This window comes from Castor canadensis, chromosome 7, assembly GCF_047511655.1.
Source record: "Castor canadensis chromosome 7, mCasCan1.hap1v2, whole genome shotgun sequence".
In the NCBI taxonomy this organism is placed as follows: Eukaryota; Metazoa; Chordata; class Mammalia; order Rodentia; family Castoridae; genus Castor; species Castor canadensis.
Window position 1 is genome coordinate 149,634,116 of NC_133392.1, and position 25,492 is coordinate 149,659,607.

The 25,492-nt window shown below is 52.8% G+C and overlaps 1 protein-coding gene across 2 annotated transcripts in view; it reads right to left on the bottom strand.

Annotated features, from left to right (window-relative positions):
* Positions 1 to 3,429: 3,429 nt before the first annotated feature.
* The window catches only part of Pax7 (paired box 7), a 93,583-nt gene continuing 71,520 nt past the window's right edge, over positions 3,430 to 25,492 (bottom strand). For both annotated transcript variants that reach the window (XM_020163467.2, XM_074077980.1), the window contains exons 8-9: positions 10,131 to 10,377; positions 3,430 to 3,784 (exon numbers count right to left, since the gene is read on the bottom strand). In XM_020163467.2, coding sequence (XP_020019056.1) covers positions 3,669 to 3,784; positions 10,131 to 10,377 — 363 coding nt within the window. In that variant the 3' untranslated portion in view covers positions 3,430 to 3,668. The remainder of the gene's footprint in view (positions 3,785 to 10,130; positions 10,378 to 25,492) is intronic.

Consider the following 25,492-nt stretch of genomic DNA (forward strand, 5'->3'; position numbering starts at 1 on the left):
GGCAGCGCTTACAAGCAGCAGGTAGTTAAAGCAAATACCAGTTTCTCTTCTAGTCTACGACTCCATATAGCTGAATAAATTATGGTGCGATTATATTTAAACACGCGCCCTCATGCGCACCCCACTCACCCCCTCACACACACTCACTCCCGCATGGAGGATAATGGCTGTGAGTCAAACACTGAAGCAACAACGTTGTGGGTACTAGGAAGAAGGAATGTTCTAGAGCACTATGTGGGTATTTCCCAGTAGGGGGTTGACCATGTCAGTGGTGACAGAAGAAACATTAAATACTTGGATGTCTTGGAGCATTTAAAGATGGCGGCCTGAGTACCCCCCATTTTGGTCTTGGCTTGGTGCTTCTGTAGGAAGGAAGGAGAGAAGACTTGTGTACCCTAAAAAGTGTCCAATGGGAAAAAACACGTTCAGGAGTCTGACGAGATAGGATCCCAGGGAAAATCTTTTTAGTTGGCAATTGTAGAGTTTCTCACTCAGGTCCAGGGTCCACATCTCAAAATGTCTCACCAGCTCCATCCAAAACAACACTGGGTTTTGGTGGAGGGCTCAAAGTCCAGGACCTGTCCTGTTCTCCAGACATTGTCAAGACTGTAAGTCTGACCTTTTCATTTGCTTCCTAATCCAACCTTTTCTCATTCTTCTCTCCTTCTCTCTTACTCCCCTATTTCTCTGTTTCCTCTGGCAAAAGAACAGGAAAAGTGAAGCAAGTCAAAAATAAAGAGTATAAAAGCATACCTTGGTTCTTACACATCACTTCTTTTTTCTTCATAGCAAGAGAGAAATATCAAATGAAAAAGCAACAAAAAAGCAACAAAAATGAAAAGCCAATCGAGCCTGGAATGTATAATTTGAAACACATAATATGCAGATATAGCCCTACAGATGGTCCCTGGCACTAGCACGACACACACTGTGGGGGTTTCTTTCCTTTTTTTAGTATATATATTTATATGTAAAAAGCCAACTTCCTATAAACAAACAGCACATCACCACATTTCCAACTAATGTACATGAGCTCAGAAGAAGGGCCCCATGGGTAGGACCAGTAGCTACTAGGGATAAGTTGGAGGAGACATCTCTTATCTTGCTATGGGCTCTATTTACAGGGATGGGGAGGTTATTTCTGGGCTGTCCTGGCCACTGGAATTCAGGCCTTTTAGGCTGTGGTCAACCCCAAAGAGATTGAGGCCTTGTGTTTCTTGTCCAACCCACATCAGCTCTCTGTTGAAGCTGAGAGCTACTGGCCCCAAACTGAACTTCATAGACTGAGTTGGCTACTTATGAATACATGGGGTTTTAGGGGAAAAAAATCTACTGAGGTCAAGGGCCCATCAAAAAAATAAGTCCCATTTGTGCCAAGATGGTGGCTTGGGAGAACTTCAGAGGTGTTGGACATAAGGAGAAAACATTTGGTTTACTTCCAAGCAGGTCTTGGTTCCATTTTGCCATAGGGGTAGATAATTGGGGTTGGTCCTAGCCTTAGAAAGCTGACTCTTAGGGTGGGCTGGCAGTTTTGAGGTTACCTGCTTAAGATCCCTGCTCCTGACTCACATAGGATAGAAAGAGACTCAGACACACTCTGAGCCATGTCTCCAGGAATGTGCACGAAGATGCGGTTGGTCTTTCAAAAGGACTGCTTTCTAGCTGCGACAGCTACAGAAATGTGAACTGGGTTTCCCAGGAACAATATGCTCTTCCCTTTTGGTCAGAGCATGAAGAACCCAAAGTCTTTGTAGTGGATGCTCCAATGAAACCTTGGCTGAACTTGGTAAGCCACATCTATCTGGTGCCCATTGCTACCAAAGAGTCTGTCCTCAGTTCTTAATAGGTTCCTCTAAACCATAGACATAAGCCATCCGGGTCACAGCCTGGGACAGGCTTGATATGACCAGGTCTGAAGATGAGAAACAGGTGAGCATTTGTCACACAGGAAATGTCCATGCAGATAAGTGCCCCAGCATCTTGTCAACCCAGCCCCCCAGGAAGAAGAAACTCAGATGAGCTCCCAAAGCAGCAGCCCTTCCCTCCAGGAATGTCTTGCTGGCTGAGCATACAAGTGGCCTCATGTGTCCAGGTGGAGACAAGCAATTGGGTCCAATGTTGGTGGGTTCCATGCCGTACCTCCCATTACAAGTGCCCCATACCCAGCAGCACATGGAGAAGGAGATCCAAGTGCAGACTGTAGTGATGGTCATGGTGAAGATGAATAAAAGTGTGATCAACAGGTAAAGAGCTCTGGGGAGGAAAATTGGGGGCCTGACCCATCCCCCAAAGATCCCAGCGCTTAAAGAGAATGGAGCTTGAGGGAGCCCCTCAAGGGCTCAAGGAAGGTGCCCTTTCTCTTGCCTCTAGACCTTTTGGTGTCTTCCTCTGCTAGGAGGTGGTGGCTTGAAAACTGGCCGCATGTGCCCCAGATCAAGGCATCCAATCGGGAGACTGAAGCCTCTTGGCCCAGGAGCCAGTCAACTTGATTGGGTGGAACAGGGACATGCCCCCCACCAAAATGCCAAGGGGAATAGATAGTCTTTGGGGATGGGCTGCCCTCCCTGGTCGAAAGTGCCACAAGAAGCCCTCTGCACTCAGACAGGGCCAAGGAGCTGGCACACAGGAAGACAAAGTCCCCTCCTAGAGGACATGTATGTGCAAGATGGGGTCTGGTCTCGTTGGGAGGCAGAGTGCAGAGTCTCAACTTTCGGGCTGTGAACTTGGAGGCTGAGAGCTAAGGCCTTCGGCTCAAGGGCTGGCAGCTCACAGGCAAGAGGACCACGCAGAGGGAAGCCCCCCAGAACCAGCCCTGTGCGCCTTCACTCAGTGGCCTTAAGACTTTCCCCTCTGTTCCATCGAGGAAACCAAAAGGTTCTGCTTGCATCCCAGACCCTGATGCAGTGGGTGAGTTTAGAATCAGGCTTTAGCCTAAGAGCCCTCTACCTCCCGGTGCCTGAGCTGAGAACTGGTACCCTGGACCAGCCCATGGCTGACAAGCCCCACGCGCTGTTCCTACCCGCTCCCTGGCAGAGCCTCTTCCTGGTCTCCCTCATCTCCTACCAGAGCTAGGTTTCCTGACACAAGCAGGGGTGTAGGGGGGAGTCCTGAGTCCTTCTGATTCTTGGTAGAGCTGAGACTGCCCTGCTGCCAATCCCCCAGGGGGGACTGGAATCCCAGTGTCCAGAGGAGGAAGGGGTTGTGTTTCTGTCAGTAAGCCAGAGACCCACATTGGGGGGGCTCACAGATCTTGCAGCCTCGGGACTCCACCTGTACCTCTGGCCAGGGCACCAAAGGATTTGGGTGCAAAGGGCACTAGGACCTGATCTCAGGCCCCATCCATCTGGATGCCAAGGTGTGCCATTTGGGATGAGCCTCAGATTCCAGGGTGAGTTGGCACTGAGGCCACAGTGGATTTGAGTTGGGAGCACTGCAGGCTGGCCAGGAGCCCTCCTGGGGACAAAGGGAGACGCAGGCTCCAAGGGTCCAGTTGGGGCGTCTAGCCACAGGTGAAGGACAACACTGACTGCACATCTCCAGGGAGCTGCTTGTGAGAAGGGAGTGGGCTTCTTTCCTGGCCTCCTGTGACCCTGGGGCATGGAGAGGACTGAGGCAGGGAATTTCAGGGGTCAGGAGGGGTTGGGCTGGGGCAAGTCGCCCCAGGGGCCCTAGTAGGCCTGGCCGGTTTCCACAGGGAGGAGTCCTAGCACAGCGGAATGCTCCCCAAGCTTCATGCGACGTTGTGTGGACAGGCTCACATTTTTGGCCAGGTAATCAACAGCAGCTGGAAAAAAAACAGAAACTACTAGAAACTGGGGCTCTTTTTGTCTATTTTTCCATTTACCCTCCATCCATCCATCCATCCATCCATCCATCTGTTCATACATCCATGTATCCATCCATCCATGCATCATCCATCTATCCATCCATTCTGTCCATCCATCCATCTGTTCATACATCCATGCATCCATCCATCATCCTCTGTCCATCTAACCATCTGTCTTTCCTTTCCTTTTCTTCTTTCCTTCCATCCATCCTTCCACTTCATCGTGAAGTCCTGTCTCTCACTTCCCCTCCAATCATTTAGCAAATGTTTACTCAACATTCACATTTGCCCGGTTCCCTCATCAGTTCTGTAGGAAGTATAGATTGGTATCCACAGTGCTGAGTGAAGAATTGATCCTCCCTTCCAGCAAGCCCTCTACATATCCCGGTCATGGGGGATAGCCAAGCCATTCTGCCTCTTCTGGACCATAAACCCAGCTCGTGGATGAAGCAAAGCAAGACTCTTGCACAAAAGTCAAAGCAGCTTTTGTGAATGAGTTGAGGAGGCCATGGAGAAGGAGGAGTGGGGAGCTGAGACCTACAGCCCTGTCAGCTCTGGGCACCCAGAAGAGACAGATGAGTGTCTGAGAACATGTATGCATGTGAGTGTGCACACTTGTGTGTGTGAATCCTGTGTGCAGTGGAAACAATCTCCTCGAAGCAGTAATCAGCATGCACATGAATGTTCACACAAGCAATACTTGCACAGGCACGTGTGCACACATGTGGGAGTCATGGGCCCCTTTGTGAGCAGATGCACAGTGGGGGTGCCTGTGTGTGAACAGGTACCATGTATAGGTGAGCTCCTCCTGACCCAGCTACATGCATCTGTCCCTGTGCAGCTAGGACCACTGGCTAGCTTCATGCATGTGTGTTCTGTCTTGACTGAGGCTGCAGTCTCCCTGAACAAGTGACTTGACTGACATGTGGCCAAAGCCTCAGGAGATGCGAAGATGCTGCCTTCCAAGCCGGGCTTGGTGGCTGTGGCCAATCCATCCCCCTGGGACCTTCAGGATCTAGAGAGGAGAGGAAAATGCAGAGCTCTGCATGAGAAGTCACGAGGCTGATCAGTGCCCGCTCTGTCACCTGCCCACCAGGGCAACTTGGAACATTCTGCATGCTTTCCCCAGCGTGGCAGCTTCTGCCTAGAGCAGGTGGGTGGAGCCAGGAGGTGATGGACAAGGCCTGAGGGTGAGGTTAGGGAGGCCAGGTGGCAATACCAATAATTGAGCACCGAGAGGTCAAATTGCTTAGGGGTTCCAATGAATTCGTCTCAAATCCTGTGCCTGTCAACTTTTAGTGTGTGATTTGGGGCACATACCACCTCACCCACCCAAGCCTCACTTTCCTTGTCAGTAAAATGGGGATAATGGTCTTGAGGCTGAAGAGCTGTGGTGAAGTTAGAGAAGAAAATCCACGTGAATGATGAGTGTGAGCATAACATATGTGGGCTTAAATGCAGCAGGGGTTTAGGGCCGGGATTCAGTAAGCAAATGACTTTTGATGGGGGCATGGGCACAGCCACATCTTTACGTGGCTTTGAGTCAACCACTCTTCATCTCTAAACCTCTTTCCCCATCCACAAAATGGGAAAAACCAAGTCCAGCCTGCACGAGGGTTCTGGGACGAGGATCTTTGAGATGCTGGTCACTGAGGGCTCATGGCAAGGCCCCCTAGAATCCTAAAGGATGTGCAAATGCCCTGGGGTCTTTTTGGAGTGTCCGCATCCTGTTCTTAGCTTGCCAAGCTCCAAGGTAGGTGATGAGAAAAAACCTGAGCCTTGGGGCTTGACACGACCTGGGAGAGTTCATGTAATTTCCATCTCAGCCCTGCCGCTATGGCCACACCATCTCTCCTACCTGGGCTCCCCGTTAGGAAGCCACCCTCTCAAAGTGGTGAAGGAACAGGAAGGGGAGGAGCTCACACCTGCAGAGAGCTGGCTCTGTGCCAGTCCTGCTCCCAGCCCTGTACCCTCACACCAGCTCCATGAAGCAGAGAGTATGGCTGTCCCCATTTGAAGGAGCTGGAACCAAGGTCCTGAGAGATTGTACAACTTGCAAGGTCACATAGCTCCTATGTGTGGTCTCCAAACTGGGGCAGTCTGGTGCTCGCTGCTCAGAGTCCCCCTAGACTTCACCAGCAGCCTCCTACAGAATGACCCCTTGTGTGTGCACAGCACTCGAGGGTGTGGGAGGCCTCCATCCATCCTGCCTTGGTCCTATTTCCAGGTAATCTCAGACACTTGTCCAAGAGCACATGCAACTCAGGTGACCTTTCCTGAGTCACAGAAGACTGCAGTCTACCTTGGCTGCCACTTGACAGCTATTTCCATGGATGGGCTGTGAGGTCTGACTCCAGGTGACAGTGAGAACCGCAAAGGAGTGCCCTCGCTTGGTGAGCACTTACTGTGTGCTGGGTGGATGTAATCCCATTTGATTCTTTCATCTGCCTGTTGTTTAGGTACAATTGTTCCTACTGCATAAATGTGGAAACTGGGGCACGTATAGCACGTGCCATGGAGGAGCCTGAATTGGACCCCTTGTGCCTTGAGCCACTCTGTGGGTCGCCTCCCCTTTGCCTCCCCGAGTTACCAGCCATGGCCCAGCACACACTAGGGGCTTGAGGTGGCCAAGAAACCACCTGGAAGCTAACCTTCACTGGTGACCAAGTCAAATCCAAGGGCACCAATGGGGCCTCAGAGCTGGCCTCGTCCTGGGGTGGAGCCAAGGGTTGGTGGGGGCAGGGCCGTGACATTTCTCATTAGGGCTTCTGTCAATGGCCTTCCCTGTCCCTCTGTCTCTCCATGTCTCCCTCCTCTACCTCGTGCCGAGCCTGGGCTCTAAACGTCTCAAATTAGATTAATCAGGAGTTGGCAGGAGATGTGACGGCGATGCCAGGCAGTAAACAAATCTCACCCGTCAGCGCCTCGTCAGCCCACAGCCCCAGAGGAGGGCCCTTCTAGACACAAATTCTTATTAGACTTGTCAGATCTATTAAAATTCTTTTCACACTCCTGAGTTCTATCAGCCCCATCATTAGGACGGCCCTGGCCTCTGGGAACACCAAGGCCGTATTAATCTGCCATGTGCCCCGTCCCTGGCCCCCTGCTTCCACCCCCTTCAGGGACAGGGAGGGACAGACAGATGGATGGACACTGGCTGGAGCAGAAAAAGGTGTGAAGGTGTCCCTGGAAGGTGAGAGGCCTCGGGAGAGGACGACTCTGCTGCAGGAGTGTCTGGCCATGTGTACGCTCCATGCATGCCTGAAAATGGGCCTCTGAGGATGGGCTACAGGCAAGTCTAGATCCACTGCTAGGTGACCTCAGATGAATGACCTCTGTGGATACCACTGTCTTAGTGGGGCAGTGGGAATATGCATGCTCATTGCACAGCGTGGCCATGAGGGTGGAGCGGCAAACCCATAGTGCGTGCTCAATAAGCAGTCATTTCTCCTTCCTCTGTACACAGTCATTTGGTAGAGCTGTATCAGTGACACTCACACCTCTCTCTGTGGGTGCCTCTGCCCACGTGTGGGTGGACGAGAAGCTGGGAACATGCCTGGCATCATTACTGAGTGTCTTGAATGAGTCTGCGGTTTCATCTGTGACTTGAAGTTGAGGCTCTAGGTCCACTATTCCCATGCCGTGTAAGGAAAGGTAAGCATCATCTCTGAACCTAGTTTTTGCAGCGGCAAATAACTAGCTTTTAGAATTACATCTATAAAGGACACACATCACCCCGTGCCCTGTGGGCTAAACTCATGCACAGGACAGATGCAAGCAGGTGACTGGTGGATCTGGGCAAATGTATAGGGGAAGTTTGGGACACGTGACTCTCCATGCACAGCAGGGAGCACAGCCACAAGTGTATTCGGTGACCCAGGCTCATGAGGCAGGTGGTTCATGGGCACAAGATGCGTCCCTGGGCTGCCCCAGAATGTCCAAGGCGAAGGAGATCAAATGACAAAAAAATCTTTGCGAGGATGAAGCTAATCCTGACCCTGTTTCACAGATGGGAAGACTGAGGCTCAGAGAGGCAAGCCTGTGACTTATCCACACTAATTGGTGGCAGAAGTGCAGATTTCAGTTCAACCCTGGAGCCTTGGCAGGGTGGGGTCTGTGCTGGGATTCCCTTTGGGTGGGGCTGGAGAAGGTGGCCCAAGAGGAACCCTGAGCTCTCCTGGAGCAGCCAGGGAAGGGGGTGGAGCTGGGGGAAGTGGGAGGAGAAGGGGAAGGAGGAGGGGCAGAGAAGGGAGGGGGAGGGCAAGGGAGGCCTGGCCAGGGAGGGAAATTGCTTCCCCTTTCCCTCCCTGGGAAGGGGGCCAGGCCCCTCCTTTCTCGCCTCCTGGGCCCCTTCCCTTTTGATCCCCCTCCCCCACCACCCCCATGCTGACTTTGGGGTTAATTTTATTTCCGAATTGGGCAGGCGCCCCTGGAGCAGGGCACAGGGCTCGGGTGTGACTAACGCCTGCCCCGGGCCGCTGTGCTGCGGCCTCTGCTTTCCAATCTTTATCAAGAGCATGTGTATTCCGTGCCTTGCTGGGAACACGCGCTGGGTCAGGGGGTCGCCAGGACCCCTCGCAAGTGCGCCCTGCTCTCAAATGTACACACAGATGTGTGCTCCCATGCACACGCATTCATACACACAGTCACACCACAGGAACACACACAGGTGCACATGTCGTAACCGTGTACAACACACACCTACACACATGTACATACAGCCACACATATCTGCATACTCATAATCTATGCGTGTGCAAACGTGCTTTTTATACACATCCACAGCATGACATGCACTGTATCCCAAGCACACAGCACACATGTACACTCTCCAGTCCAGCTTACACGACCGAGTGCACATTTAAGCATCTGTGTTACTGCCACATATACTTGCATATATGTGCACGTGTGTCCACACACAAATATACATGCATACCATGACCTTCATGTGCACCCGTGTAGTTATGTGTATACACGCCACATGTGCTCATCACCTGATTACACACGTACACATAACTCACCTATTGCAAGGACGTGCACACTACATAGATGCTGAAACACACAAACACGTCACGTGCACGAGCACACACATCTGCACACACGTCTGTGATGCCTGCACTGCACTCACCCATCTATACGTGTGCACTACATACACGCGAGCGTACACAGACACCCAGGAGGTAGAGATCCGCACAGCTGACCCTCATTTAGCTGTGGAAGCCAAGACTATGGGAGTTAGAGAGCTGGGGGCCAAGGCAAGCCAAGGTCAGCATGGCTGGCCAGGCAGCGGTGGAGGAGAAAGACGCCCTCAGGCTTGGAGGTCCCTTCTCCCTCAACATGCCTTCTGATTAGTTTGACACCAGCAGGTGGGGCAGGAGCAGAGCCTGGTGACCTCTGGCTCCCTGTCCCGTCTAGGCCTGCCCTGTTGCTGGCCCGTGTCAGGCTGGTTGCCAGAGGCTGCAGCCAGAGCCACCTTTCCAGTCTTTGGTCTGAGGATCCCGTCTCAGCCTCCAGACAAGGTGCCAAGGGGATGGTGACTGGCAGGCATGTGGAACCCTTGTAGTTTGGGGAAACCAAGGCTGAGGCATAGAGGACAGCTCCAAATACAACCCCTCCACCTCCCGCTCCAGGCAGGGGGCAGGAATTGCAAGGTCTCCTACTGTGCTGCCCCATCACCACAGGCAGCTGGGGAGCACTCGAACTGTCTTTAGTGCAAATGGGGAAGTGAGTTTCAGAGGCTTATTTACTTTTTTCTAATTGAAATGTAAAAACTGATCTTTGATTTAGCTGTTTCATGGTTGGAAATTTTCTAAGTCTACTTGGAACAGCTTGGCTGTGTAAATAACTCCCTCAACTGAAAACTAGGAAATTTAAATACGGTTGGAGTATTTTGGATGAAAAAAAAAATTAGTGTCTGAATTAAAACGGCCCCTAAGGGTAAAACACACAGTGGATATAGAAGATAACGTGAGAGCGAGATGCTGACTATCTCGTTTGTAATCTGAGATGGATTATATGCCGTAGTGATAAATAAAATACAGAGTAAAATAATGTGACCCCTTTCTTCTTAAGTTTTAAAATGTGGCCATTAGAAAAATCCGGAATGACATTTGTGGTTTGTGTTACATTTGTATAGGAGCCCAGGTACCTGATCAGATGACCTGGGTTTGATGCGCAGCTCAGGTATCACCTTACATCAGCTGCGCCTCCTTTCTGGACATGGGTTTCCCCATCTGTGAAAGGGGCACCCTAGAAATGAGCAGAGGGCCTCAGTGTGGGGGCAGGGAGGAGGCGGAGCACTCACTCTGGCTGTACTGGCCGTACTGGTAGCCAGCCACGGGGTCCACGCTGTAGCCGGTGGCGCTGTAGGTGGGCGGGCAGTAGGACTGGGAGGTGGGCAGGCTGTCACCAGGCTTGATGGAGTCTGCCCGCTGGCTGCAGCTGGCTGAGATGGAGGAGGCTGAGTCGAGGCCGCCGTGCAGCGGGGAGATGGAGAAGTCGGCCTGCGGCTGCGGAGGCACCGCACTGGGGTTACTCAAGATGCCCATCACCTGTGAGAGAGACGGTCAGTGCCCGGCTGGAGCGCGGCCCAGCGCCTGTGCATGGAGACCACGCCTGGCTGGCCCAGGGCAGGTCTTCCTAGAGCTCTGCCCTCAGGTCTCTGTGGCATTTGAAGGCTACCAGTCTTCAGTGTTTCTCCTGTCCCAGCCCACAGGGCCTCTGTCCACTGAGGGCTCTAGGGGGCAGGACAAGCCCTCTTTTACCTCTCCATCCATAGATCCTGGCTCAAGGGGTCACCCTGGGCCTTTCTGCTGAAGGACGAGCGCGTGAAGGAACGAATGCAGGCATGAATGAATGAATGGACTAGCTAAGGGCACCCTGGGCCTATCTGCGGAAAGAATGAATAAATGAATGAACGCCTGTATGTGCATGAGCGAGCTTACTAGATAGAGCTGTCCCTCGCATCAGTCAGAGAGCCCTCCTAGGTCAGGGAACGGAGCCTCCCCATCAGCCTAGGACGCCCAGCTTCCAACACATACGCATACACACGTGAAAGCAAGACTGTGATCTTTCTGGAACCCCCGCCCCCACTCATTTCCTGTGCTAGGTTTGCTCTACTCTTCACTTCTCTGGACTTTGAGCTCCTGCCCCAGCCACACCAAAGCCCAAGGTCAATGCTTTTAAACAGCTTTCCAGGCACCCTTCTGTGACTGTGCCAGCTTCTGATGTCTGTGACTGTCACCCCCCACACACACACACACTCACCCTGGTTCAGTACATGGGACCTTCCCATCAGTGCTGGCACTCAGACTGGCATGGGAAGGCTTGTCTCCAGAAACTCAGCATAAAGAACCTGGTGTCAGAACATTGATGCTTGCTTATTCATTCAACAAACAGGCATTGGTGGTAACTCTGACCCAGGCCTCAGGCTGAAGGCCCTGGGACTTCAGAAGAGAAAAAGTCCTGGTCACTGTCCTGAGGGGAATAGGAGGGGGCAGTTCTGAATCTGGTTGGGGAGGCAACAAGAAAAGGCTGCCAGTGAAGGGTGATGAAGGCAGGGTAGGCTATAGAAGCCTGTGGAGAGGACCCAGCCTGTCTGAATGTTAGAGAAGCTTCTAGGGGAGGTTCCAGGGGAGAGAATGGGGATAAGCAGTACAGGTAGCAGTCCTGGAGAGCAAGAGTGACCCCGCCAACCCCAGGCAGGGGGCACAGTATGTGTGTGGGGCCCCTGGTGACCTCCTGGTGATGCCAGATAGGCACAGTTCTGCTAAGCATTGGCTCTACTCTGAGCAGAACAGAATGGCTGTGTGCTCTGAGTTCTCTCTCGCCTCTGTGGAGAAAGCAGACTGTGGGTTGTGGAGCAGGGGCTGACCAGACACCTTCTGAAGACATCTGCCTTGTCATTTGCGTCCATCCCTGCCATAGGCACTGCAGCACAAGAGCAGGTCAAGATCAGAGATGTGGGTTCCTCGGCAGGGAGAGACCCGAAACTCCTCACTTATTAGCTGTGAAACCTCCAGGGACCCCTCACCCTCCATGACAGTCTCTAGTCCTGGGAAAGGGATGATGACGGTATACAATTCAGAGGGTGGCTGGAGAATGAGGGAAGCGGTACATGGGTGGCTTTGCCCACAGCCTGGGAGAGAACTGGGGAAACTGAGTCTGGCTCCACAAGCCTCCTGGGGGTCTCCACTCTCCTCTCAGCCATCAACCCCCATGATTCTCCCAATCCAGAGATCTACAGACATGTGTGTAGGCAGAGCTATGGTATCCATTTCTCAAATGAAAAGACTGAGGTCCACAAGGGCTGTGGCTCCCTGAGACCTTACAGCAGACCTAAGGGCAAGGAGTCCACGGCTGAGTTGATCCGTCCTAGCTCGCCTGCCATGGACTCTTACGGACAAGATTGATGCATCTGAGCCCTTCAGAGGTCTACTCCAGGTAGTGGCAGTAGTTTGTTTCCTGGGCAGCCGGTGGGGTGAGGGGTGGGGTTCCTCCCCTGAGGCTGGATCCCATGGGAACAGAATGCCTTGGCAGGGGGTCCCATCCTTTCCCCTTTCCTTCCTCCGGCCTCTCCCAGAGTCAGAGCCAAGAGCGTGGTCCAACTGGAGCTGCCAGCCCCAACAGGTCTTGTCCCATGGTAGCTGGTGGGATTTAGGTGGGATGGAACCGTGTCAACCCCTCCAAGATGGCAAAGACATGGTGCACATCTCTGGGATGTGGGAGGATGAGAGGAAGCTTTCCCAGGGAGGCAGGAGGCTGGGCCATGGTGGAGCTGCTTTGCATAGTCTGAGCGCTGAGGCCTCCTGCACTTGCCCTCTGCTTAGTGCTTCCGAGGTCATTGCCATGGTGGGTCCACCATAGTGTTGAGCACTGGACCATGTCTGTGGCTTTCTGACCTTCAAGATGGGATCTCCCCAGCCTGAGGCATTTGCCGTGGGGGCTGGTAGGGCCGGGAGGCCCCCCTCTTTTTCAGGTTGTCTGTTGGATGCCTCATTAAGATCCCACTTTCCACTTAAATTAATAAACTGTCACCCACCCCATCCCCACCTACACAAATACAGGCCCCGCTTCCCTTCCAAGGAGCCTGGGACCTAAGATGGACTTCGAGGCCCAGGAGGAACAGAGTCCCTTCCTTCAGAACATGTGGCAGGGACTCCTGGAGGGATCCAGTTTGATCCTTCCATTCTGCCCTTCTCTAAGATGTCCCCAGAAAGGATGATGACAGAGAAGGGATGGAAAGAGTTGGTAGGGAGAGGATGTGGGGCTTGGGACTGACCAAGAGCTGTGCACAGACCCCATACTCATCCTGTGAGACAGAGACCTTCACAGAACTGCTGTTAAACCTGACCACATCACTCAACAACTGTCAATGGCTCCTTAGTACCTCCCACCAACCCCTTCTTGTGATCTGACCTTTACCTGTCTGTGCCAATCCCTTCCCTACCTCCTGTTGTTTCCTACAGATAACTTTCATTCATTCATTTATTCACTCAACAAACACGTCATAGAGTGTACCAGGCTCTAGATAAGCCGGCTGGAACTGTTTCGTCTGCCTCTGCAGCCCACCTCTCCATTGTGAATTCGGAAAAGCTCTGTTAAGTTCACATGCATTTGTTTAACAATATTTATTGAGCATCACAGGCTAACACTTAGCTGGGCAGTGGGACCACAAAAATGAACCTGTTCCATGCCTTCCTGCAACTGTCAGCCTAACAAAGGAAACTGACAACACACAAGTGAACAGATAAATTACATAATTTCTGATACTAATAAATGCTATGGAGGAAAAAACAGAAGGCTGTGGTGGGGTGGGAGGGACTCAGGAGAGACCTCCCCAAAGAGGGGACAGCTAGCAAGTCCAAAAAGAACCAGCCATGGGGAAATGTGTCAGAAGCGCTTTCCAGACAGGGGAATCCGCAAGTGCAAAGGCCCTGGGGTGGGAACACACCCAGCAGGTTTAAGAAACAGCAATAAGGTCAGTGTGGAGAAGAGAAATCATGGGTGCTGTAAGGCCTCCTGCAGTCCTTTGCCAGAGGGGTTTGTGTGGTGCCTGGTGGCTCCAAAGCCCTGGACCTTGCCTGTTCACAGACAGATGACAAACAGCTTGGCACAGGGAGCTTTTCTTGTAATGGGATTTGCTCAATGGGATTTGGCCTGGAACATCAAATCAAATCCACATCTGGGGTAAGTGTGAATGAGGGACAGTGTGGCATCACTTGAGTCCCTCGGGCCTGTGGATCAAAGGGTTTCCATTTCATTCAACCCCCTGTCTCCACGCCAGAGCAGCTTCCCAGCAAACTGGGCAGGACCCATTCACGGAGAGGCGGGCAGGGGCCACTGTGGAGAGAAGAGCATGGCCCCAGTTGTACCTGGCTCACTTCAGTGGTTCCTCAACCAAATGGGCTCCTATTACCCCATTCTGCAGATGGAGAAACTGAGGCATGGGGAAGTGACAAGATTTGCACAAGCTCTCACAGACATTTGGCTTGCTCTGCACCCAAGCTTCCAGCCCCTAGTGATGCTCCTTCCCCACCCAAGATGGGCTGTGCAGAACCCCCTGGACCCCCTCCCTCTCCCAGCCTGCAGCTGGTCCGGGGACTTCTGGAAGTCCCTCTTTGCCCACAGAAGCAGGAAGCATTTTGCCCACAGTGAGAGGCCCAGCCAAGGTCCGGGGCCTGCAAACTTTTGAACTTGAGGAAGTCCTGGCCGGGTGCCGCAAGTAATCCACCCCCTCAAGAATGCCGAGGCCTCTCTAAGGGTGGGGTTTACTCTTTCCCGGTGACCTTGCTTTCACTAATGTATTACTTCTTGGTACGGTACCGTTACTAACTCAAAATCAATACCGACCTCCACATCTGTAAGGTTTTATCTGAAGGCAAATCTCAGGGCTGTCTGTCAGGCTGACTGACAGCCCCACCTTCCTTTCCTCCCCTCCCCTCCCCCACTACCCAGCCCTCTCCTTGCTCCAAATCAGTCCCAGCCTGGACCAGACTAAATCAATAAGGGGCCAACCTCACCCCCCTTCCGCCCCTGGGGAGAGGCCTGCTGCTTTTGGGGGTGGGCCCCCCCTTCCACAGCCTCTGCTCACTGCCCCCTCCCCTTCTAAAGTAGGCGAGCTCCCCTACTTTAAAAGAAGGGGATGGAAAAATGTAATTAATTCCCTCCGTTCCTGAGCTGGCCCTGAGGGCCTGGGACCGAGGAGGCTGAGCTGCTAGGTCTGCACCCTCTGTGATAACCGCGTGTGGCTTGGGAGCACGGCTGCAATTAGAACGGCCAGCACAGCACCATCGCCATTGTGGGGGCTCCGTGGCAGGGTTTGGGTGGTGGATGGGGGAGCAGCAGGGGGCAGGATGAGGGAGGTGCAGGGGCCTGAGACTGGTGAGGTCAGGATGGTGGAACTGGAGGGGCACAGTGACATCATGTCCAGGACCCCTGGAATCAGCTGAGGTCTTGGATCTCCCAGCCCATACTGCCAGAGGGTGACCTTGAGGCCTGGAGAGGGACAGCAGTTTGGCTGAGGGTCCAGGGCCAGTTGGTGCTGGGGAGGAGCGTGGGAGCTTTCTGAAGCCTGGGAGTCAGAACATCTTCTTTAGTATGGGTGTTCCCTGCTGGCTAACTGACTCCGGGTAATTTCTCTTACCTTCTGGGCCTCAGTCTTCTTGTCTGTGCAATGGGAATGAGAATGACTGCAGCTACTGAGGAGGGTATTGTGAGGATGAAATGAGTAAGTGGGTAAGACTGCTCAAAACAGAGTCTGCTGCATGGTTTATTCCCACCAAACTCTCCCCTTCCCTGCAGGTTTCCTCACCACCTGGGTAAAAGGGAGGAAGGAGCTCAGGGATGGACCTGAGATGGAAATGACCCCTGGAGAGCAGACTGGCAAGCTCTCCTCCCCACCCCCCCCATCTACCCCCCACCCTGCCGCCAACACACACAGTCGGAAGCTTCTTTTGGTTGTGCCCAGGGACAACAGAAGGCTGGGGTGTGCCATGGAAAGGGAGTAGGTGTTGGTCCCTTGGGTAAGTTGCACCTCCTCTGGCCTTGGCATGCACACCCACTTTGGATAAACTCATCAATTACACTCCCACATGCACACGAGTACAAACATGCAACCCCTCAACACACAGGAAACCCGGAAGCAACTTGGAGATTACTGCAGGTGCTCAAACAAGAGGAGTGAGACTCACAGAAAACTCAGGTGCTGTGGCTGCCCTCTGTGCCCTCCTCTGCCCCCACCCCCCAGGCTCACTGCCACTCCCTCATGTCCTCCTCTTTGGCTCCAAAAGGACCTGCTGACTTGGCAGACAGGGCTCAGTGTCCTCCAAGCTTCCCATCCAGCTCCAGGCCTGGTTTGCTATCCGTGCTAATTTGTCCCCTTGACTTCCATAAGCAGTGAGAGGGGGGATAAATAGAGACGCCTGTTCCCATTGGCAGGTCACAGCTTGCCAGGAACGGAATGCAGTGAAACTGTCCCCAGCCCGGGGGTGACCAGGTTAGCACACCTCACAACGGGTCTTGGTTCCTAAGGTCTGGGGCCTGGGGTCCATCTCTGTGTCCAGGTCCAATTCAGCAGGGAAGAGGGACAGTGCCACTCCACCTAATTCCTGTCCTCCCCCTAGGCTGGTGGTCCATTGGAATCACCTGGGGACCTGGGGAATCAGGATTTTTTTTTAAAGCTCCCCTGGGGATTCTAACAGACTGCCAAGTGTGAGAGGCACTGCTCCCACATCATTGCTGCAATTGCTGTCACATGATCCCACGACACAGCCACACCCACTTGGGCAAAGACGTGGGGTGTACAACACACATAGGAACACATTCAGCATTGTGCAGACAGGCCAACGCAGACACACAAAGAATGGTATGCATGAAGATCTGCCGAGCCACAAACCATCCACACACCTACACTTACACCCGCACACCTCAGCCTCACACCTCCACAGTCGGCAGCTCACTAATGCAAAACTATGTTTCTGTATGCACCTTCCTTTGGTCCCCATTGGACGCAGCTATGTGCGTGTAAACACACACACCGCTGGTCCCCTCCCTGTCCCCAGCTCCACGCTGGGATTAGTGCAAATGATAAATCACCCACCCAGGCAGCCAGCCGCCACAGCTTCCCGCTCTGCCTCGCAGTTCTCTGTTAAGAGGATCTGGTCCCTCCCCTCTCTTTGCCCCCTGTGGACAGCAGTAATGGGCTTCGGGTGCTGACTTGGAGCTTCCAAACAAGATTTCCTGAAGGTCCCTGTCCCAGCCCCCCTTCCCCAGCCATCTCTGCTTATGGCCCTCACCCCCCTCTACCATCCCCATCCCACATCTCACACAGTGCGCACTCCAACCACCCCTCCTTCTCTCCTATGTCACCTGCTGAAGGCTTTTCTGAGCCCCGCTGTGAACATTTTCTTGCTACAGCACAGCACCTTACAGTTTATAAAGACTTTCCCTCCAAGCCTTGCATCTACTCCATGAAGCAGTTAGTCCACTTTGCTGATGAGGAAACTGAGGTTCAGGCCTTGCCTGGAATCACTCAAGGGAGGAGTGGCAGGACTGAGATAAGGACCCTTGGCTTCCTGCCCCATGTTTGTGGCCTGCACTTGGCTGAGGTCTCCTCAGTGCACGTGTGCATAGGCACGCACATGTGAGCATCAGGTGTGGGAGGACTGTGTGTGTATGCCTGTGAGTATTGAGTGCGTGCACACATGTCTGCTATGTGTGTGTGAATATTGTGCTGCCATGTATGTGCACACAGGACTCTTGTGTGTACTTGGGTGTGCACATGGACATATTGCATATGTATGTACATGTATGCGTGTACATATGTGTGTACATATAGTATATGTGTGCGCTGTGAGTCTGAGTGTTACATGTGCAGCTATGTGCACTTGTGTATGGTGTGTGTATGTATTTGTGTGTGCATGGGAGTATTACATATGTGTGTGCACTGTAAAGGCGGCACGTAAGTGTGCCTGTGGTATTGCACATGTGATGACACGTGTCCTGTTTGCCCTCTAGGGACAATTTCACCAAGACTGCAGGCCTGGGACTAGGCATTCAGCAGCTGGGCTCCTGAGTAAACCCAGGCCACTGCTGCTGCCTCTCACCAGCCCTGCTGGGCCACCCATCATACCTGTGCAGCTCAGCCTGCCACACTCAGGAAGTCTCCTGAGGCAGGCTCTGCTGGAGGTAAGAGGAAGGATGGGGGGGCTGAAGGGGTATAATTTTTGAAGGGGTCCAGGAAAAACTTTGGTCAGGACCTACTAGTGTGGGGAAGCGATACCAGAAAGTTCAGTCCACAGAAGCTGTGAGCCCCCTGGGGTCCAGAGGCACCCTTAGCTCTCCTGCAGTCCAACCTTTGGCGTGGGCACTGGCTGACCCTGACTCTGTGCACTGCTGCACACATCTGAAACTCACAGGCACACACCCATGCATACACACTCCATGTTCTCCTGGGGCCATGCCATCTCTGGATTTGGCCGGGTATGCTCGAGAGCACTGTCTTACTCCCAGTGCCTGGCACATGGTAAGTACCCAGCAGACATTTGCTGAGTTAGCAATGAGTGAACTGATATTGTTTACCTCGGTTACAGGGCCTGGCAGTGAACTGACTGGATAAAAATAAACCAAAGGTCTTGTGGTATGCTCACAACCCCCCTCAACCTGAAGGATTTCAAAAAGCCCCTTCCCACTTCAGGTATCCATAGAGGCTTTCAGCTAAAGACAGAGTAAACAGTTAGAAGAATGACTTCCTGCTTGTCGCACACGCACACACATACACAAATTCCCTGTTGTTTGGTTGACAAGATGTCACCCTCCAGTTATCTGGAAACAGTAGATGGAGACTTTGGTCACCCCTCCCCAGGCAGATGCTTACACTGGCCTGAGTCTGGAGGTGTCCATATCTGCGCTGGGAGGCACAATGGAATTTGGAGACCATCTCTGATGGCCTGATAAATGACGGTTGGGGGATTAGAGCAGCTCTGCTGGGAGCAGTGGCGGGGTTGGGGAAGGAAGGGGCCGATCGCTGGGAAAGATATGACTATTTAAAGATAATGATTGCATAAATTTAATTAGCACACTTTCACGCGGCAAATGGCCGTTTTGTAATTAATGTATCTGGCCTTACTAAGCATGAAAGATCCCATCTCCCTCCCCTCCCTTTCCCTCTCCCCCTCCTTTGCAGCCCTAATGAAAGACAGAGAGCAAGTGACAGAAACAGTTTGTCAGCGGCTCCAGGTGTCAGGGGCCTAATTGGCTCAGCTGAGGGGAGGAGGGAAGGGAGAGGGTAGAGAAGGGGGCCTCCTTGACTCTGGAGGGGGACAGGAGACCTGGGCACTCAAGCCCTCCCGGCATTTGGTGGGGGTAGGTCCTCCTCCATAATTACCAGAGATGAGGATGCAGATTGACGGTGGCAGGGACTGAGTGGTGGCAGGGAGGCCTCGTTAGTACCTGGGCAGACAAGCTGGCACATATCACAGTGCGTTAGGGACTCGCAGCCATGATCGCTGGCACAGACCTGCTAGTCGCTCCAAGGAGCACCGCCCTTCTGTAGACTGAATGGGTGAAACAGCCTCAGCTTCCTCTTCTGAAAATGGCCCCTGGTACTGAGAGGCTCACATGGAAACATGCCACAGCCTGCAGTTTTTAAGCATCTGCTGTGTGCCGACAGCAACCCAGCCATTTCTCCCTACAGTATCAGATGGGCACCAGTCTAAAGATGTACATTTTATGGATGGAATTGGAGAACATCATTCTGAGTGAGGTTAGCCTGGCCCCAAAGACAAAAATTGTAATGTTCTCCCTCATATGCGGACACTAGATCAAGGGCAAACACAACAAGGGGATCGGACTTTGAGCACATGATAAAAGCGAGAGCACACAAGGGAGGGGTGAGGATAGGTAAGACACCTAAAAAATTAGCTAGCATTTGTTGCTCTCAACGCAGAGAAACTAAAGCAGATACCTTAAAAGCAACTGAGGCCAATAGGAGAAGGGGACCAGGAACTAGAGAAAAGGTGAGATCAAAAAGAATTAACCTAGAAGGTAACACACATGCACAGGAAATCAATGTGAGTCAATGCCCTGTATAGCTATCCTTATCTCAACCAGCAAAAACCCTTGTTCCTTCCTATTATTGCTTATACTCTCTCTACAACAAAATTAGAAATAAGGGCAAAATAGTTTCTGCTGGGTATCGAGGGGGTGGGGGGGGAGAGGGAGAGGGTGGGGGCAGGGGGGAGAAACGACCCAAGCATTGTATGCACATATGAATAATAAAAAAATAAAAATTAAAAAAAAAAAGATGTACATTTTAATCTTTCTGAAGGCAAAATGCACCTGCAGTCAGTTGACTGCCTTGCAATGGCCAGGTGGCAGGGCAGCTACATTAAGGCTCCTGGTGACATCTTCTGAGAAAATCAAGAACTGACCAGGCTACATTGTCTTACATCCATTGAAGTATGGGTATAATAACAAATGGCCATTCCATTTTAAAGATCAGGAAACTGAGGCCCCAGGAAGTAAGTGGTGGGGCTGGGATTTGAGCTCAGAAGGTGTACGTGGAAAGTCAATTTTATTTCTGACATCTACCTAAGGGATTCACCACGAGGCCAGCCACGGCCTACCCTGTGGTATGGTTTTCCATGGGTGACTAAGATGCCTGACCGGCTCCGTAGGAAAGTCCCTTTGTTAAACGGGTACAGCTGTCAGTTGCAAACTGTCCCTCAAAGTTAGGGCTGCCTACTTTTCCCAGCATTGACCAGGTGATGGATTCGAGAGTTTGAGCCACCATGTGGCTACTTGTGCCGTGGTTGTCTTGGCTATGCCTGTGAGCGTGCATGCCTCCCACCCCTCAATCACTGTCTTCACCAGCTGCCTCCAATGCCCTCTGCCAGCCTCAGCCCCAGCAAACTCAAGCCTTGCCCAGTTATCTCTGTGGAAGGTAGAGCAGGGAGGCCCTGAGCCAGCCTGGCCCGATAGAGTGGGGCCCAGCCACCCTCTCCAGGACCAAATTCAATTTCAAAGCTTAATGAGTTTGCAGAGGAGCGGGTGAGCTCACTGACACCACTCCTTGCCGGCTGGGTGGTTCCCGGTCGGGCCACTGAGTGTGCAGCGGCTGAGCCGGGAGAGCCCTGAGCACCATCAAGAGTGGCGGGGGGCACTGAGCGAGTGAAAAATGTCAGAGCAAATTGCTCTTGACAGCGTTAATATCTGCACTCATAGCAATAATTACATGTAAATAAATAGCAAAATCACACTCAGCTGGAGGCAGCTCAGGGAGGACAGGATCGGCTAAGGACCAGCTGAGGACCCGCAGTGCTCTGCTCTGTCCTTTTCTTTCCCTCTTAGAGCCTCTGTGCCCCCTCGCCCACTCTGCCAGATTCCTGCTGCAGCCAGGGCAGTGACCTCAAGATCCTGGCCACTCACACTAAAAAGGGAAGAGAAAAGGGAACATTGGGGGTCCCACCCCACTTCCTTAACCAGCTGTGGTAGAACATCTGCACCAAGCATCCTTCCAGCCTCTTTCCCTTCTCTCCCTGTCCATCTTATTCCATCTCTGGTCTCTGCAAAGAGAAATCCACATCTCTGCCCTGACTTCTGTCCTGCTGGCCCTGACCTCCAAAGAGCTACCCCTGGTCTAGGCCCTCCTCCTGCATTTTCCATTTCTGTCTATGACCATCATGGTCACCCAACACTCCAGATGTCTCGGTCATCTTCACTTCCTCTTCCAGTCCCAACATCAGGTTGACCATCATGGGCCATGCAAAAATCACAAGCTAAACATGGCGCAACTTCCTGGAGAGGCCAAGCATCACCTTGACGTGTGATGCCACTGGAAAGTACTGCATTATTACACAATGGCTCTGAAGTGACAAAGGACTGCAAAACTCACATGCATTTTAAAGACAATACAGGAAACTCCATGCTACCCCTCATCCAGGGCCTCAACTATTATCAGGGGGGACTGGAAGAGAAGTTCGAGAAGCCCTGTGTGCCAGGCCTTTCCTTAGAGATCATCAAGGCTTGAGGAAGCACCTGGGAGCATCCTAGGGTCTCTAATCAGATGTGCCAGATCTGACATGCTTGGAGGCTTGCTCATTCATTGGTTTGGTTTTGTTCAATTCGACTCTGGAGTAGACAAAAACAGAGAGCACATCTTATCCAACTCTGAGTTTATGGTGCTGACCAGGAGGCCCTTGGAGGAGCTGAGAGAGGAAAGGAAACAAAGGAAGGAAGGAGAGGAAAGGTGGGGAGGAGAGGTGAGGAGCAAGGGCAATCCAGGCAGGTGATACAACCCAAAGCCAGCCCCCGTGTACCAAGTGCCTGGATTTAATCCGTTTCCCTCCTCTCTGCTGAGGGACCCAGGATCCCTCCTGCTCCCTGCTTGTTCTGAAGAAAATTCCAGCTCCCAGACCCTGGGAGGAGCGTAATGGTCCTTCCCAGCTACTTCAATGCCCTGGCTGCCTCCCCCACACAGGGCAGGGAACGTAGGCTCCATTCTTCAAGAAACAAGTCTCCTCTATGGAGCAGCCCCACATGTGCCCATACCTCTTGTCTTGCTCCCCAACTAATCCACTTATCAAGGATAAAGCGCCTGTGAATCCCCATTTGATAAAGGCAGCTACAAAATTAGCAAAAACGTGCCCATGGCACTGACGTAGCAAACAAACAAGAGGCTGGGGACGGCTTGGAGAGATGTTGTCTGTTTCGGTCCCCGGGCCTGCAGAGATGCGGGAGGAGATACTGGCTGGCGTGCCAGGCTGCGAAGGCAATGCTGTGGGTTATTGGGTTATACGGGAAGAGGCTGAAGATGATGTGGAAAGATTCAGAATGGAGTCCTCACTCTGTCTTATGCTGATGTCCCCTAACTCCAACATGGGACCCCAGTTCCGATCACAATCCCACTCCATGACCCTGGGACTGGTCAACTTCTCATAATCCTAGTTAATATCCCTTTAATGCGGATCTGTGCCTCACAGTGTTCTAAGCATTTCAGCGTGTTAACCTACTTACTCCTCTCTGCCACTGCGGAAAGTAGGTATGGCTGTCATCCATATTTTATAGATGAGGAAACAGAGGTACAGAGAGGTCAAGTCACTTGTCCAAGACACACAGCTGGTATTACTCCTAATTGAACAAAAGCTCGCCAAATCAACATGATCAATTCTAACTCCAGCCATGGTCCCCACCTCTGACAGCAGTTCCCCAAACCAACCAAGGCTCTTAATCTTGACTCTATTCCCAGCTGTCCAGGGTCTCTTCTTTCTTTGTCACTCTGCACAGGACTTTGAAGTCGCCAAAGACTTTATGCTTCCATGTATGATCTGACAACAGTCAGGTTCCTCTCCCTGCATCACTGGCAGGAACTCCAGGCCCATTATGGGGCTGTGTGATACCCCCCCACCCCAGATGCCCTCGCAGCCTATCTGCTTTGCCCCAAGGGCACTTGTCCCACACAGACTCCTGACTACATCAGCAGGACTAGCAACACATAGCACAGCCAGGAAGACGGGCTGGGAGGAAACTCAGCCCCAGTCAGCTGAGGTGGCCAGAGGAGGTCCTGTTCTCTGTGCTGCCACCCACCAACCAGCTCTAGCTTGGAGAGGAGGAGCTGGTCCCTGGGCTAGGGGTTGGGGACATTAATCACAGGACAGCACCTGTCAGGGTGGCATCTGGAACTAAAGGGAAACACTTGACAAAAGGGCAGGACTTCTCACCCCAGGTGCTGGGGGCTCGGGAACCAACCACGAGCACTTTTAGAGGTCAGAGCATCTGGGATTCAGGCTTGGACAGCCAGGGAAAAGGTGCCTGCCATGGACAGACACCTGGACTTATGGGTGGGAGAAGCATTGCAGAGAGTACACAGAGAAGCTGCCTTTGGCAGGTCACCACACCGGGGAATTGCTGCTCCTGGGGGAGAGGGCAGTCCAAGGCCATACAGCTGGAATTCCAATTTGGGCTCTGCTGGCTGCAGGGCTGTGTCTGTCTGTGCACTCCTCCTTCTTGGAGCCCTCCAGCCTCTCTCTGTACCTGGCCCCGCCCCTCCTGCCTTGGCTCCCTGCCTCTACCTCCCTCTGGACTGGACTCAGACACTCATTATACCTTGCCCCTGTATTCCTGCCTCCCCTGTATCTCTCTGCTTTCCCTGTTCCCACCCCTGTCTGTATCCCTCTGCTCTTGGTCTTCCCTCCCTTCTTCCCTTCTCTTCCCTTCCCTTCCTTCTCTCTCTCTCTCTCTCTCTCTCATTCTCACCCAAACTTTCTCCCACCAGCATCTCACAACCTGGCTCTCTACTGACCAGTCTGTGCACTCTCCCCTGGGCCCCTCTGTCCACCACTCCTGCATGCCTCCTATAGAAGGCACCTCCTAAATCAGCCCAGGAACGGAGTACATCAGGGATGAGCCTGTCATGCCAGGGGCCAGGCCTGCAGGCTGGCCCAGCTGGTAGTCAGCATGGCCCAGCAGGACTGGAACTGCTCATGGCCCACCTCCCTTGCTCCCCAGTCTTTTCCTGACGACCTCAGGGAACTGTGGGTTCTCTCCAGCCTCCTTCCTTTCTTCCTCCTCCCCAGGGTGGTCTACCTGTGAGCCACTGTAGGGAGCTCCCAAGGCATCAGAGAGCTGGAAGGAGGGCAGGGCAGGAGAGGCCTCCCAGCCAGAGGCCAGCAGTTCTCAAACCTCAGTACAGCAGTGTCCCTGGGGATGTTACTAAAGTGCAGACTAGACCTGGAATGGCAGGGGTCCAGCCTGGCCCCTCCTGCTCTGACAGCTCAGCATGGGAGAGGACATCTAATCTTTGGGCAGACCTGGGTTTCAAATTCTGACCTTGTCCCTCACTGCTGACCTTGGATTTCTCCTTTGAGTCTACAAAACAGACAGGATGACTACAAGTCCTCAGGGCTCAGTGAGCATCAAACAGCCAATGAAAGAAAAAGTGCCTTGTCAACCCCCAGGTTCTGAGCAACTGGGGTGTCACTGCTGTCATTATTAACAGCAATGATGCTGGACTAGCAGCCCCACTTCTTTGGGGGTAAAGACAGTAGCTGCATGGGGACAGTGGCTTCACCCCAGAGACCTAGATAAGATAATGAAGTTGGTTGAATCGAAGTTGACATCTTGGAGGCCCAGGATGCTGCTTGGGGAGGGCAGGCATTGTCTGTGGCCAGGACAGGAAGGGAGCTCCTGGGGGTTGCCGTGCTCAGGAACCTCTGCCCCGGGCACCATGTATCAGTTTCAGCCTGGACATGTTCCCTTTGTGATAAGACATTTGCCAGGGCCCTCCCTGGGCGCAATCCTCCATGCTGCTGGTCAGAGCACCTTAGTCTGGGGAGAGGGTCACATTCATTTGGATGGGGGCCAGCTCCCAGCAGTCCTCAGGGTCTAGGGAGCTGAGCTCTGAGCCCTCTTTCTCTCTTATGGCCCAGCAGGAGGGAGGGATGGGGCCGGCAGGATGAGTCTTCTGTCCCCTCAGCCAGTACAGCTTCGCCACGAGACTCTCTGTTTGTTGATTTCCCAGGGATTTATGTTAAAGCAGACGTTACACAAGCCAGGGAGCAAAGGCAGAGGTGGAGGTTCAAGCCCCGTCACCCCCATGTTGCTGAGTCCTTCCGGGCAACGAAAAATGTAAAATGAGTATGGGGCGAGCTATTTCCAGGGTGTCACCCC